Source organism: Chondrus crispus, genomic scaffold (genome assembly GCF_000350225.1).
Source record: "Chondrus crispus Stackhouse genomic scaffold, scaffold_186, whole genome shotgun sequence".
NCBI lineage: Eukaryota > Rhodophyta > Florideophyceae > Gigartinales > Gigartinaceae > Chondrus > Chondrus crispus.
The window spans coordinates 1-16,354 of record NW_005179055.1 but is presented as its reverse complement, the minus strand read 5'-3'; the positions used below and the strand labels follow the sequence as shown (position 1 = coordinate 16,354).

Sequence of the window (16,354 nt, the reverse complement as noted above, 5' to 3'; positions counted from 1 at the left end):
CTGTCGCCGAAGGTGAAACTTCACGGTGTACCGGGACTGTCCCAAAAGTTCCTGTCTCGCTTTCCGACTTGATCGTCCAAGTTGACTTTTTTGTTGTGCGCAATACGCCTTTTGATCTCATCGTTGGGTGCTAGACGTTTCAAACTTTGGTTTCTTGGCTTGATCTTCGACGGAAAATGGTAAAGGATTCGTTCCAAGACAGGACCGTGTATCTTGACTTTGAATATGACCGATACAAGTACCTATGTCGTAAATGCAGGTACTGATAGCAAGAAATTCACTTCCGGTGTCGAAAGAGAGTTATACGACACCAGGGAGTCCGATGAATCCTCTTGGGTTTCGGATTCTGAGGAGTACGTCATCACCATTTGATCGAATACATCTCGTTGAAAGAATATTGAGAGGGACCCCTTGGCGGCATCCGTGACACCGGTTCTCGACGAAGATGACACTGGTGATGAAATGCAGCCGCTCGCTCCCGATGAAGATTCCAACGAAAGCGATGATGGAATGACGGGGAGCGGTGATTTGGAGACCGAAGATGTTGGAGTAGTCGTAATATTATGCAAAAAACTCTAATGGAGAACAAAACACTTCAAGCACATCTAGTTCTTCCCAGTTCCATATCGGCGATCCGCCAATGACGGTCCGAACTGGACATACTCTTCTGGAAACGGAGCAAGGGGGATGGGACCTCCACCCAATTTTTTTGATATCGTTGAAGACCTTGCCGACAAAGATACTCACTACCTTGCAGAAATTCTCTAGAGTACATCGAAGAACGTTCCAATCGCGCCAATCCCTCCCCGTCAAGTTCTGGCACCTTGAAAGAAGGGGGCGAGCTTCTTTGTCACTTCTATTTGCCACCAGACTGTCACGGCATGACTGGTGAACCACGCATGGCCGTTTCCTCTGATAATCCTGCGCCCAACGCGAACGGTAATGTGGACCCCAACCCTATCGCTACCGAAACTGAAGGGTAAGCAATACGAAATGACAAACGAGGGGATAATGAGGAAGACGGGAGTGAAAATGGTGATGGTCACAAGGCTGCACACAACGGAGTTCAAACTCAAATTTCCTCATCCGGAGAACCTGAAATGGACCTCTTTTCCGCACCAAATGGAGGCGAAGGTACGAAGTGTGGGGTACAAAACGCTTGTGAGGCATGTAGTCATGTGTTCAAAGCCAAATACGCCCCCTTCATGCTGCATGAACTCACGAGATGGTCCCGGTTTTCCGCGCTATGACAGAATGCCTGTCATATTTCACACACATGGATGTCATAATATGTGCAAGCACATTTCTTGGCGACATTTGATGAAAGCATGGAAAGAGAATAACTACAACTTGTTGTAGTGCTCTGATAAGCCTCCATCAATCGCGAGGCACGGGCGGGATGCCACCCTCGATCAGTGCGTATCACTTGTGCATACCACGTGTATTCTTGTGGATATGCCATGTGTATTCGTGTAAGTATCCCACAGACATGGCCGGGTGTTAACCCTGTGAGAGCACCGACAGTCGAAACTCCCTCGTGTATACTTGTCGATCCTCATGTGTACTCGGGTACCATAACCCTATAATGAGGGGTTATGCGTACTGTACAGCGTCTATACCGGTACGCCGGTATTTATTACCGTATTCTATTTAATTATTATTACGACATCGACTACTATATAGTCGACGCTCCACCCTAAGTAAAGGAGGCACGAAGCCTTTTGGGTTCCTTTCTTAAGTCTTTGAATTCTCGGTAGTAGCCTCGTGCCAGTCTTACTGCTCTACACCCCAGTAGGACTGCGCGTGTCCAGTGCGGTGTACCTTCCTTGTCCAGTGCTTCCTACCGTTCCGGACTATTCTACCGGACGCTCCAGTGTAGCGGTCCACCAGGCTCCCTCATTTTAGGTGCAGCCTACTAGTGGTCTCTCCCTTCTGCGAGTCACCGCTTCAAACCTTCCTCGGGCCTCATTACTGTGTTCCTCCAGGCCTGCCTCAGCCGCCTCCGAATCTTCCCCCCTGCCGCAAGTACACTGGACTTCGCATTCGCTTCGCATGGGTGCCGCCTCCGAGTGTGCCGCGCTTCGCATTCCGGTTTACACCATCAGGGTATGAGGCGATTGGGCGCCCAACTCCACGACGGTTGAGGAGCATTACTTAAACCCTCGGGTCAAACCAACTTCGGCTTCCCGCTTTTTCTTCGGCCACCTCTGTGAGGTTCCCGAAGCCTCGTGATGCCTTTGGCCTCTTCCATACCTCTGGTTCATGAGTAATCATAAAAATATGATCAATGAATTCGAAAAGGGGCTCCATGGTGCATTCATGGGTAGCTGTGACTCTCGGTAACGTGACAAGTACCTTACACCTCTGCATTTGAAATGCGTGTCCGTGAACTTCGTGTCAGTTCTTTGAATTTCGTGTCCTTTAAATTTCGTGTTCAGGAATTTCGTGTCCGTCCGGAATCATTCACTTCTGGGTTAACACGCAACACATCGCTAGAAGGACCCGCTTAAGCCGATGAATGCTCGCATGGACAGCCTTTATAGGGCTCCGACTCTGGCTCTTCCCCGCTACTCTTGCTCCCCAAGTCGTCGCTTGGTTCCCACCTCCCACCCTCGAGCAAGCTCGCCCAATCACAAGTCGCTCACTAGTTTCTTCATACAAGCCTCCCAATGCCTACTGTAAACATTTCAAGGCCATAGTCTCCTGTTGAGATATTCGTCAAGCGCATTGGAAACTTCTCAGGGTCCCTTCTCTTAGCCATCTCTCCGTAATCACTCTAGATATCAAGGTCCATGGCACAGCGTCATTAACCACTACTTGGCACTCGCCTTCAAAGCGAGCCTCAACTTTCGCGAACGAGAACGCGAGTGGTGTGAAAGTTAGGTCCAAGCACTGTAGAACTACCATCGATGGGTACCACGCGACGTCAAGTAGTTCTATGCAACCGACCTTGACAAGCCTCGGAGCACGTGGTCAACAGGTCAAGAGTGTTGTGGTACCGGAGTTTCCGTCCCTCGTCCCCATCAAACTAACGCCGCCACTATGCCCGCGGATATTTGCCTCTCTCGGGGCCAATGGCCCATGCCCTTGTAGTGCACTGACTCACCTCATCATTTGCTCAGGACACTTGTCCCCGGCCAGCGCGACTCTTTCTCCGGTGCCCACGTGTACCAGTCCCCACGTCTAACCAGGCCTCAAGGCCCCCTCGTACGAGTGTCAATACCCACTTGTAATAGGTGTCATACCTCCTAACGAGGAGGGTTTACTCCGGTCACCGCCGCTGTTTAATTTAGTGTTTTTAGTTTAATTAATTATAGCTCCGACGTCGGCTAGTATATAGCCGACGTCAGACCATAAGTAAAACCTCACGAAGCCTTCGGTCTACAACCTTAGTTTCTGGAATCGGAGTCGTAGCCTCGCGCCGGTTCCCGTCCCACGACGGTACCACGCGAGCTATCTACGTCCCCGACTCCCATCTACCTCTACCGCGCGCGTCCCCTGCTCCCCTACTGTAGCGTGCACGCCACCCTGTCCCTACCGCTCCGCCCCTCCAGGGCGTGTCCTCCATTCCCCTTTCACCCCTCTAATTCCCTACTGCGCTTCGCGCCCGGCCCCGTACCGGCCCCGTACGGGTGACCTCCCGACATCACCCCCAACGCGCCCCCGAACGCGCGCGCTCTGCCGAGGGGGTTCCCACCGTTCCCCCTCAGTGCACGACAGCCCTGGAGTCTCGAGTTCTTAGCAATAGAACAGCAAAGAAATTCTCCGGAACGCAGTACACTATCACCTATCTTGACGGGATTGTCTTGGATGTGCACTCCAAACTTATCAAAACCGAACCTACCGGTGTCTTGGGTGCGCATTTGTTGTTAATACTGAAGCAAAGACTACAACACTTCCCCAGCGTTTTGTAAAGTCAGAAACGCCCCAGGACGTGTCTAGACAGCCGGCCAATCCTGAAGAAGGTCCCCTTTATGTAGTTGACTGTCTGTTTGAAGAGGAAAATCGGACCCCCTCATCAGATGCAACTTTACGTTGCCTACAGAACCAAAAACCTTCGAACACTCCAGTGAGTGCTGGAAATGATACTCCAACCACCCATGAAGCCCAACTGCCGGGTGGGATAAAAGGCCTCGAGTCTGCAATCCACGTCAGAGTTCCACTCGTAAAGCCCCGGAACTTAGCAGAAGATACCATACTCGCCGACAACCCGATATAGAAGCTTTCATCAAACAGCACCGTGTGGGATAACTCCTCTCGTCCCTGGGTTGGGTGAGAGTCGGAGGCTTCACCGAGGGACCACGCGACACGGACGCGCGGCGCGGTAATTAAACCTGTACGGACGAACTCGCGAAAAGAGAGTGGCTCACTTGCCGGTTACGCGCAGTCGCTCCGTGGGGCGTATACGGAGGCGATCGGTAATGGGTTAGAAGCCAGCGCGCGATAAACTTACCGAAAGCTCGTCTACAGGCGCGACAGGGACGGGGGCGAGCTTGCCCCAGTTTACTGGTGGGGACGGGTGTCAGGTCTTAACCCCTCAGAGGGACGCCTCGCACACCTGTACCAGTACAGTACCTGCCGCCTAGTGCGTGCCGGGTACTGTACACAATTAAAATGTTAGCGCCAGAATTACTAATTACCGCGCAGATGCTGCCACTACACGTGTGTACTGCCGTTCACAGGTAATAGCTACCAACTACCGCACGGACCACACGCGTGCTACTGTTCACGAGTAATACCCATAGACTACCGCACGGACGACGTGTGTGCTACTGTACACGCGCGCCATACCACGACCGATCGGTACACGCGCGCGCACGGCCGCCCACAAGCACACCGTGACGGCCGTCAGATTCTTAACCTCCGCGTGCGTCGGTCGTTATACTACACACCGCACTGAATGGACCCGTAGCATGATTAGAGTGTGAGGTACAGTGCCTGGACGGCACATTTATTCAGAAAGGCGCAGAACCGAATACATTTGATGCTATGGACTATTTGATGGCTATGATGCCAGTGACCCATTTTGCACCTATTGTCGAACTCAAAAACGACAATTTGTTGGATTGCAACAGTTCACCAACTACAACTGGAGAAATGCTTTTGAATGTTAGTTCTCATGACGAGAGTACAGTTCGGTAATGGACGTGATTTGTGGGGCCGTGAATCTGGGTGAGAATATTTACCGTCATATAATTTTGGAAAGGCTGTAACGCACACAAGATTAGAATTGTTACAAAGCTGCATTCGATTTAGAAAGCGGAAAATAACAGCACCGTCCGGACTTAATGCGGAAGAACGGCACCTTTGGCAACTGTGTGATGACTTTTAGATGTATTTAACGCGCATAGGCAGTCGAATGTATTTCCATCGGAACACCTGTAAATTGATGAATATATGTCACGGTGGCACGGTTTAGGGGGAAGCTGGATAAGCGTTGGATCTCCCCACCACGTTGTGCTTGACCGGAAACCAGAGAATGGCATGGAGATTCAGAACATTGCTTGCGATAGTTTGGGATTCCTGCTGGGTTTGAAACTCGTGGTGACAGCAGCAGAGACTGCACGTATCTCTTCGGATGAGCGCAAGCACGATACCAATATATTGGTGGAGCTGGCGGGACGCTGGAACGCCACGAGCGAATTACTCGTGCGGATAGCCATTTCGCATCGGTGGATGCAGCTGCGACACTGCTGAGGGTGAATCTTCGGTGTTGGTGTTGTGAAAACCGCTACCTCCCCTTTAGAGCATCTCTTCCGCAAACGTCTATTTTGAAATCTATTGGGACTTTTTTTGCCAAGTGCGTAGTTTTAATAGGTAGATCTAATGGGCCATTTAACGGATAGACACCTTCCGTTATCAGAAGAGCCTCAACCCTACCGCACACCCCAAATCTATTCACATGTCCCCATCGTGTCACCAGTTCCAATTATGTTCTCTTCCTCACGAGACGACTCCAGAAGTCGTCTCGTGAGGAAGAGAACACAAGTTGTCCTTGTCAGTGGACCAGTGACGAGGACAACTTTTCCTACCTCGCAGCAACAGGCATACTTGCAGGCTGTGAAATGCAGGCTAGCATCGCCAAGCGTTCAGGGGCCCAGCCCGGTAAGCGGCAAAATATCAAGCGGGACTTTATGCCGCGATGAATCGCCTTCTCAAAGACAATTTTTGCGTGTCGCCGCGCTATGGAAACGAATCATTCGAGCGTCGCGTTCGGATGCCTCGCGTACTATTTGATATATTGTTTACTTCAATCAACGGCGAAGGCATTTTTGTACGTAGGACTGATGCACTCAACAAGCCTGGTATTCACCCACTCCAAAGAGTTGTGGCCGCAATCCGCATGATAGGATATGGTGTCGCGGCGGATGCCCTTGACGAATATCTACACATGAGCGAGGATTCTGTAATGCTCTCTATGAAGACTTCTGTGAACTTGTTATTGAGAAGTTCGCTGCGGAGTATCTTCGAGGGCCAACCGAGGAGGACTTGGGACGAATTCTAGCGATCAATGCCCCGCGTGGCTTTCCTGGATGCGTTGGGTCGATCGATTGCCAGCACTGGGAGTGGAAAACTGCCCCATTGCGTGGGCGGGGCAGTTCAAGGGGAAAAAGCCAACTACTGTGCTTGAAGCTATATGCGACGGAGTGTCATGGATATGGCATGCTTTTTTTGGCAGCCCCGGCAGCTTGAATGACATCAACGTGGCCCAGCACTCGCGTAAAATGGCGCGAATAATGGCTGCCGAGTTTCCCCCTTCATTTCCATACACAATTAATGGCCGGCAGCGTACACTGCCGTACTACTTGGCTGATGGTATATACCCAAATTGGGCAATCTTTATCAAGAGCGTGAAAGAGCACAATAACGGCAAGGAAAAAACATTTGCCAAGGCGCAAGAGGCGGTACGGAAGGACATAGAGCGTGCGTTCGGTGTCCTCATGGCGCGTTTTCACATTCTCTCCCAACCAGCACGTCTGTCGTCGCGACAAGACATTTCGAATGTCATGAAGACTTGTATAATAATGCACAACATGACAGTAGAACACCGTCGCGAAGGATACCAAAGTTTAATGTCGTCTTTACAGTTCTTTGAAGATGCTCGTGAGATGTTCGCTGGTGGCCAGGCATTTCAGTGGGAGTCACGGTCTGCTACAGAACGACTGATTACAGGCTCGATACCGCAGGGAATGTAGGCATCCCTGGTATCGTCGAGAGAAACTCGCATTACCTCACGTATTGAGCACTTCTCTCTTCAGTAGGATCTACTTCAACACTTCTGGAAACGACAGGGGAACATGTGATAAACGGCGAACCTTGTTACTTCTTGGAGCATCACTTCGTGTAGACGTCCATATCCTCCAGGATGATGGGCGCAACGACAGAGTTCGCGGCACGGACACCTACGCCCCGCCTCACACCTCCTCCACCACGCCCGCCAACCAAACTGCCCTGCCGACCCCGCCTCCCCGCGCGCTGCGTGTGCCGCGCCAACCGGAATTGCATCACGGCCGCCGAGTGGCACCCAGCCGGCGCCTACTTCGTGACAGGCGACAACGCCAGCATCGTGCGCGTGTGGGCCGTCGGCAACGTCCGCCCCGGTGACCCGCCTGGCTGTGCCCTGCCGGCCGCCACCCCCAGCGCCGCCTACGTCCACCACTGTAACGTCACCGCCTTCGCCTTCGGCCCCGCGGGCGACCACATCTTCAGCTGCTCGTCCGACGGCGTCGTCCACAGGTTCGCGCTCGAGCTGGCCCCCTCCGCCGCACAGCAGGAGAGGCTTGAAGAGGGCGTCACCGCCAGGGACGAGGTGCTCAACATGAACCCAGAGAGGTAGCATGGGCAGCGCAATTTTAAGATGGGGTACGGCTTGGCGAGTGCCGGGAACCTTGTCCTTGTATATGGATGTGGTCCGAGTTGACGCAACTACGAAGGGTGTTAGCAGATGCTGGGGGAAAGTTGGGGATGCAAGGGCGGGAGACGAGGAGAACTTACGTGCCGTCGAGGTCAAGGAAGAGGGCTTGCAGGTCCAGGTCGGGGAGCTTCATGACTGGGGTTGAAGGATGTTGAGGACTCGGGGGAGCAATCATATAAGGGTAATAGAGGCAGGGGGTGAGGGTGAGGGAGGGTCGTGGGGTGGGGAGGGGGTGGGTTGTGTTGTGTTATGTTAAGAAATGTTTTGTTATGTCAAGTGCTGTTGATGGAAAGGTGTGTATCGCTTATTGTATGATGCATGTTCTGCAGATGTGCACGGCTGCATTATAAACGAGCTATGGCGCATGGCGCATGCACATGGCGCGGGTCATTGGCGACGGACGCGAATATTGGCTCCGTGACCTATGCTTCGCTCCCTTGTGACCAGAGAGGCTTTTGACAACCCAAACGAATTTGATGACTCAGCGAGGCTGCGTAGTTAATGCAACTTGAGAGGGCTTTCTTCGAGGGTGTGGCGTACGTTCTGCGTACGGCTTCACCCGCCCGCAAACCTCAGCATCTCATCATCTGCGTGCCACACTGCGACGACCCTTCCTCCGCCGCCGCGGACGGGAACGACCATCACTGTGCTGACGCCGCCCTCGGCGCACTTCTGCGCCCACTCGTCGCTGCCACGGCGCTCGTAGGCCACCCACACGGGCTCCCGCTCACTATCTCCTTTAACCGTCGACGTATTTTCATTTCCCGCCACACCTCCTCCCTCGCCTTCAAGTCCACGTGACCCTCTACCTCACGCGGTACCTCCGTCATCACGTGGCATTCGATCCCTTTCTCTTGCGCCTCCTCGACCTCTCAAGCACCTGGCCCAACCAAGTCCAATGCACAGGCTTTTGTAGTCCCCGCAATGGCCACAGGCGTCGTGCGCCGCGCGCGCAGAGTCGCGAACTGCTGATTTCGGGTGCTCACTATATGTGCGGCAGGGCCGATCGCGTTGGCATCTTTTACGTCAATTATTGTGGTGAAGGCGGTGAGAGTACAGGACAGAGAGATGGTACCGTTTTAAAAAACACTCGACGACCTCGTGCTCGAGCTGGTCGCACATGTTTGCTTGAAAGGCGTTTTCGGTACTCTCAACTACGATTGGGACATAGGCCGGGGTCTCCGGCGGTTGGTATGGTTCCAGCGGGGGCCGCAGTACTCGTGTGAGATGCAGGAGCTTCCACACTATTGGCTGCCGGTTGTGTGACTTGGTCTGCGCCGGTCCTGTCTGCAGCCGCATCTGCGGCTTCTGCCGAGGCAACTCTGGATTTTTTGATGGCCGCAGCTAGATGTGTTGCTCTTACTGCTGCAAAAAATTGAACCGTTTCAGACAGGCCCATTGCTTCCGGTCGTGAAAAAATCTCGATGGCATTTCTCTCCTCCATCATATCAGATTTGCGCTTCATGGATTCAGCCATCAACCGTACCGCCTGCGTCCGGAGCTCTTCTTGACGAGCAATCTTTGAGGCTCGAGAGCCTCCCATAAATCTGTCTGTTCTGCGCCGCAGTTTCTCCTGGGTCTCATGCTCCGACGAAGGCGTGTCCAAAACGTCTGAATGGATGTCATCTGTGGCTGATGATACCATAGGAGATGTGTCATCCAGTTGTACGTCTGGTACTGCACCCCACTTGGGATGATGCTTGAGCACATTGTAAGCCCTGTAAGAAAGCCAGCTTTCCTTATCAAATTCTTTGTACGAGTAGTCCATAGACGTAGTTTCGCCCATATGCACAGCCACAGCCATTGACCTGACGCCGTAATCTCCAACCCCAGTCGGGTTGGATGCACGAACCTTGGCAAAAGATAAACAGAACTTCTGTACATCGGCTGAAAGGTCCGGGAAGTGCTGATTGATGCTCAAGGAAGACCTGAACCCATATCTCCCGTTGGTCACTTCGGTAGAGTCGGGGCCCTATTCTATGAATCGGAGTCGAACCGTCTGAATAAATTGCTTCGCAGTCTGATCTGTCCCCGCGATGGGGTCCTCAGAAGCTGCTATCCATGCTCTGGCAAGCACTTCATTTTCACGCACATCCCAGCTTTTGCCGCGACCCATGCTGTTGCAAAACGTTCGACGGTCGCAAAGTTGATGGGTCAGATGTTGCGGTCTATGCGATAAGGTGAGAATAAGGAGAACAATTCGGTTTCGGTTTGCGACTGTTGCGCGGTATGGGAATGAGGGGTGTTTCCCCTTTTTGGCACGTGATTTCTCATCACTTGACCAATAGTCGCTTGATTTGTGGCAATCTATTCGATAGAATAGAGGTAGAGTGACGTTTGAGGTTTCGGAATGAAAAAATTCCATTAGATTTCATTTTAGACTCGCAGTAGAGATGCTCTTACGATTGGTTACTTGAATTGTCAACCAATGTATGATAGAGGAGATTAAATCTCTCTCATGACAAACTTAACGGTCTATAGGCATGCGATTCAGTTCATTGACATTTGATGGGTTGGAGTTGTTTTGAGGAAGAAAGTGGGTTTTTAGTCAGAGACTCGGTCTCATTCCAGTTTACACTGTATGATGGTAATTGAGCTCTGAGTTACAAAAGCCTGGCAAATTCGTATGTACCTCAATAACCGCTCAGACACTACACTGTAGATTTGCTGTATGTACACTGCCCTTAGCACAATGCCCTTCAAGACCTCGATTGTAAACCGGTCCCTTTCCCTGGTCCGCAAATGCAGAGTCCGCAGATTTTCCTTTCGAGACTCTTGCCCAACAGAGCAGTACCGAACAAACCCAACTCCGGTCCCACTGCAAGTCTGCACACCTAAGCTCGCTTCCCCTTCCCGCTAGCCGCCCGCTTCCACCACAACCGTCACTTTCCTCGGGCGCAAGACCGGCGCTGCGCATGGAATTCAAGCTGGTCTGTAATCGCACGCCCGGCCCCGGCTCACGGCCGTGAGACATGGGAGCAGTAGCGAGAGGCGGTCCAGAAAGGGACCCTGTGCAGTGCAGTGCGTACAGGGCATCGTAAAGCACGGAGGACAGCAGGGCCTAGGCTTTTCTTTGCCGTAGGCCCGGCTCATCATTCTTAGAAACACATAGGCGCACGGTTTAAATGTGTATCCCATTTACCAGAGGCGATGTTATCGGTTGCTATCGTTACTCTTCTCGCAATACCATATATTGGCGGCGCGGCTCCCGCGGAAGGTTATGCCATGCCATGCTGCCACCTATCCTGCTGCGAGCGGCGCTTGCCGCCTGATTATGATACACAGTGCGGCCGAAACGGGCTGAAAAGCAGAGGTACGGGCGGCGTACAGATTCTGCGATAACACGCGCGCGCGGGTGCTTGGTACCGTCCATAATTTCAGACGTAAATGGCTGTAGTTTCTGCGTCGCGGCCGCCGGGGCCCTTTCGGGGATATCGGGGGGGTTTGACAAGGGCGGGAAGCAGGGTGGCTGCAATAATAGCAGGCAAGAATGGAACTGGCTTGCTGGGGCCGATACGCGTTTCAGCGGGGGGGGGAGAGGGCGTCTATGGCCGGGCGAGAGAGTCTTGATTACAGTTGATCAGGCGCTCTCCTCCTCCTTGTCTTCATCATCCAACAAATGACCAGCATTCTCCTCTTCATCGCGTCCCCGCACACAACGCTCTATAACACGCCTTCTGCGCTTGCGATAGGAAGCTTGAGCTCTTTTGCGTTTCCTAACAGCAGTTTCCGCAAACGTTTAACGTACCTGTCGTACGTTTTCCCGTCTGCGTCACGAATTGGATGCCACCGGATACGTAAGTTTGTCAAAGCAGGCGTCAGTCGAAAAATAATATCATAAGAACACTCAGACCACCTGTATTTATGCACCACAACACACCAAAGAGTGCTCTGCCTCCCAAAAACCTTTTTGACCACGACGCGGTCGGATGCTTGATTCTCATTTTGGCGCTTGTCAGACGCGCTCAAAATGCGGCCTCGTGGCCTCTTTTTTGGCAGTATCGCACGTATTTCTCCGTCAATGCCTGTTTATCCCTTATCGAGAAGCACCGCCCAACTATGTTCGTGCTCGTCCGCCCCGTTGCATATGTCTACGATGGCCGTCTCCTCGCTTGATTTTCAAGCGCGTCAACATGAAACCCAATATTTTTCGCATTATTTCTATGTCCGAGACGGAGCCAGGGTAGTGGTTGCTTGAATTGATGGCAATTCCATTTAGTAATACGGAAACTTCGACCTTAAAGCCGTAAAGTTTGTGCGTTCCAGAGAAGAATTTCTTTGACTCTTCAAGTGAGCCACCGGGACGGAAACTTTGCTGAAACGTCACATCACTGGCATAACGACACATCTGAAATTTCCGAAATGTTTTCTTCTTGGTTATGAGCTTGGACATTGTGTAGCGTTGTTAATAATGAAGAACAAACTTTTGATACGCGTATTCGGAAATAATGCGAATCATCTTGTTAATTCTTTTCTCAAATGTTGGTGCTTTCATTCCAAATAAATAGGCCATCATGTCCCACTTGGCACCGTGCTTCAGAACTGCGAATGTCATAGAAACGAGATCCTTCGCTTTTATCGGAGATTTACTGTTTCTTCCTGTGTTGTAGTGCTGCAGGACGTGCTCCGAGAGGTGGTTTCAAATTCCTGTAAACTCGTTGAAAGTAAAATTGGTCATATCCATGATTGCCTGAGTTCCATTTTCTTCGAAGAAAGTTTGCAGAACTGGACAATCGCTCTCTGAAACTTCGTCGGTTTCAGAAAGGGCTGGAGCGTCATCATACTTCTCCAGATCTTCTTGGCGACGCGCGGCATGCTCTACAAGAATGTCAAGGACAGCTGCGGGGTCGGGAATGGAGGTATTTTGCGGCATTCTTGATGGGTGGTGGGGTGTCGGTGTTGTGTTTTGTGAATTTGTGTGGTTCGGTGGGATTTTAGCAAGCCCAGATGAGGTGTAGTGAATATTTAAGTAAGGGCGGGGGCATTTTGGGTAAAGGTTTGCCCGGAGTTGCCGAAACAGTAGGTGTTTCGGTTTTTTCTGGCGAACGCTACGTGTTTCAGCGAAGACGTGATGTCTTCCGATCACAGAGATCAACTTCGCATTGATTCTGTATCTATGCCAGCCGCCAGTTTGGTGACAGCATGTCGATCTTACAGTGAAATAGTTGTGCAATGTCATTGTTGGAGTAAACTCGAGGTCTGCATATTTTATTTCGAAATGTGACAATCTTTATCCGCAAAACCACGCCGTTCGAGAAGAACGGCAATAGCTGCTCTCTCCGCCTAATGTGCAGGACAATCAAATCGGCTGTATTTCATGGCATGACCGTAATCGCAGAACCTTCGTCACAACGGCCGGAAATATACAGGAATCGTTTTCGCAGACCAGCACGCGCTGAGGCCAATTTGAGGATGGAGCGTGTCCAATCGAACTCAATATTGAGATGTCTCGACCTGTCTTTGAGCGTTTCGAAGTTGCTGGAATCATCGACCAGCAAAACAGAGTACATCAAGCACTTCAAAGTTGTGAGTTCCTTCTTTAGTGTGGAGTGCGAGGGGCATTGATGGTCTTAAGGTGGACTGCATCTGTGTTTAAGGGAAGCTGGGAACTCTTTCGTGTTCATCCTCATTTGAGGATGTGCGATCCTCAAATGAGGAAAAAATGTCAAATAGGCACTAGTATGAACAATTCATCCATGGTGAATTGCATGTGCTCTGTGCCTCTGGACACCTCGACAGCGCTGACACCTGTGCGAGCTGTCCACAAGAGGTTCTACAGGCGTTGCGATTTGGGCATGCACGCTTTTCCCCTCGCACTGGTCGTCACTACAGTATTGATAAAATTTCGTTTTTTTGTACGCACAGATTCCACGTGTTGCGAAAAAAATGTCTATTCGAGCAGACACAATTGGTTGTTCATGTTTTCAGGCGTTGTCCAATATTTCTGATGCGGAAAAAGAAAGTTGCCCTCGTTTTGGAAAAAGGTAGTACAAGACGACGCTAAGTGCGCAGCTCCGAGTCGCATGTCGACGCAGCAGAGCGAGACGACAGAATTGAGATCGACAGGATCAGGGGGATCTGAAAGGATCGAAGAATCTACGATGCGCAATGGAATGACGATAGGGCGAAGGATGTGCCTAGCGAGCGGATGGACTGTGTTTGGGTTGGTATTCTTCTATCTGGTGATGGTGATGCTCTCTGCCCTTCAATCGGGGATCAATCTAGACCCCCTCGAGTACACCGGGTGGGCGCGTACGGCGTGCCGACACACGGGAGCAGTTGCTGTGGTACCGTTTGCGCTGTTTCTAGTAAGCAACAAGGGGAAGAGCGGGTCGCTGTTCTACGCCGTGATGACGGCATGCGCGCTGTTTGCGCACCTTGTGATCCTATCGTCTGATTTACGGGTGTTTTCCGACCCAGAAGTGATGGAGCAGCTGCTGGTTCGCGAGAAGTCGCACCCGCTGATGGCTTCGTTCGGTCTGCAAATGGGAGGAACGATTTGGAAGGCAATTGGGTGCGCCGGGTTTGCAGCGAGCATCGCTCTGGCGATGGAGAGAACGTATGGCAGCAGGCTGGGACAAGGGAACGAGAAGCTGGGGATGTTAGGGAGTATTTGCTGTTTCTTGCTCATGTTTGACATTGTGATCACTTATGTAGAGGGGCTGATCAAGTCTTTAATTGCAGAAGGGGGAGTGGAGTGGAAGGGGGTGGCGTGTTCGTCGTACTGGCTGCTATTGTTGGCGGCATGCGGATCATATGGGATGGCGGAGCGGGCAGTCGAGCGGGCAGGGCGGGATGCAAGAGAGAAGAAAAAGACGCAATGAAATGGGGCTGGGGATACGTAGGATGAGATGGAGGAAACCGGGAACACTGTTGATTCCAAGACTGGAAAGGTGGCTAAAGAGAAAAGCCGAAGCTATCATGCCTCAGGGCGATAAAGTGCCGGGATGTCATGACACTGCAAGTGCAGAAAACGAAGACGCAATGGATGATGGAACGGCGGCGATTGAACGAGAACAAGAAGACAATACTGTCTCCGAGCAGGGAGTGCGAGAAGGCGAGGTAAGAGTGGTGGCGAATGACGCAGATGGAAGCGGCATGATTTGAGACGAAGTACGTACGTGCGTACTAATGTCACTGCGACTTGTGAACAATAGGTCGCAAATAGTGAGGGCGCAGAAGAGGTTGAGCAAGCTGGGGCCTAGCAAGCGATTGAGCTGCTCGCCAGGTTATTTGCAGAGATTCCATCGTGGAGAGTAACCATCACGATACTAAAGTACCTCTGCACGCACGATACCTTCGCGACAGGTCTGCCGCCCACGCTCTTGTATTGAAACAATGGGGCACAAAAGAGAAAAGAGAAGTTTGGAATGGGCAGCTGGATGCCGCAACTGCCGACGTCCTGAAAGAGTGGTTTCCTGACAAGATCACATTGAAGGTTTGCCCTACTGTTCGTAAAGTACACTCAAAATTTCTAAAATATACTGTAGTATTCAGCCTTGGAACCATGGCCTTATTTGAGGTCTCGACTTGCACACAATCAATGGCTGTCGGATGTTGTCCGTACAGTAGAGGTACATGCGTGCCCTAAACTTGTTCAAAGCGCGAGGGTGCGAACTGTGCTTTACTGTATTTTGTAGACACACGGCTGTGAAGGTATTGTACGGCACTGTCTAGGCACGCACTGCGCCTGCGATGTATGTTGCGTCTTTCCTCGGATCGTGAAGTGATGGAGCACCTGATGTTACGCGAGACGTGCTCCCTTTAGCGGCGCTTTTGGGTGCGGTAGTGGCAGAAGCGATGTGGAAGACCGTCGGGTATGCCGGATTCATTTCAAGCGCCGTGCTGGTGTTCGGGAGGACGTGTGGAGGTTGGGTGGGGCAGGGGAAGGCGCGTCTGCGGCTGTAGGGATTAGTATTAGTATTAGGGTTACGTGTAATGTGACGACGTTTGTGGCGGCATTAGTCAATACCGTCACTACAAAAAAGGGGCCGGAGTGGAAGGGTAGCGTACAATATGCAATGTCCTAGTGGTGCTTGCGGCGGGGGTGTTATGTGGGTGTCATATGGGAGGGCGAGGCGGTGTGGAGGAGAGGAGAGAAAGGGGCAATGAGGAATGCAAGTAGGCGAGGGTGAAAGATACGTAAGATGAGGTGGAGGCGTGGAGGAGAGGGGGTGCGGTGGATGTGAACTGTGGGGAGCAGATGGAAGGAGGACCACGAGTTGACGGATGGTCAAGGGCAGTCCGACGGGATAGATACAGCGGCACTGTAAGCAGGGGCTGCAACTGATCTCGGAATCGCTCAGGCTCCAATGCAATGCGCCGGATTTCGTGCGACTCCAGTCCGACTGCCTCCCGACTGCCTCCCGCCTTCCATCGGCCGCCAGGGGGGCCACGGCGGCTCTCTGCGGGGACACTTGGCTCGTACCCGCCGCCCAA

The 16,354-nt window shown here is 51.9% G+C and overlaps 1 protein-coding gene; it reads left to right on the top strand.

The window, feature by feature from the left end:
* The first annotated feature begins 13,938 nt into the window (after nucleotides 1-13,938).
* CHC_T00003348001 (hypothetical protein) lies at nucleotides 13,939-15,420 on the top strand. XM_005714406.1 is given in 2 exon segments: nucleotides 13,939-14,739; nucleotides 14,740-15,420. The coding sequence occupies 1 exon segment, from the start codon at nucleotides 13,939-13,941 to the stop codon at nucleotides 14,737-14,739; it is 801 nt and encodes a 266-aa protein (XP_005714463.1). The 3' UTR covers nucleotides 14,740-15,420.
* Nucleotides 15,421-16,354: the final 934 nt, after the last annotated feature.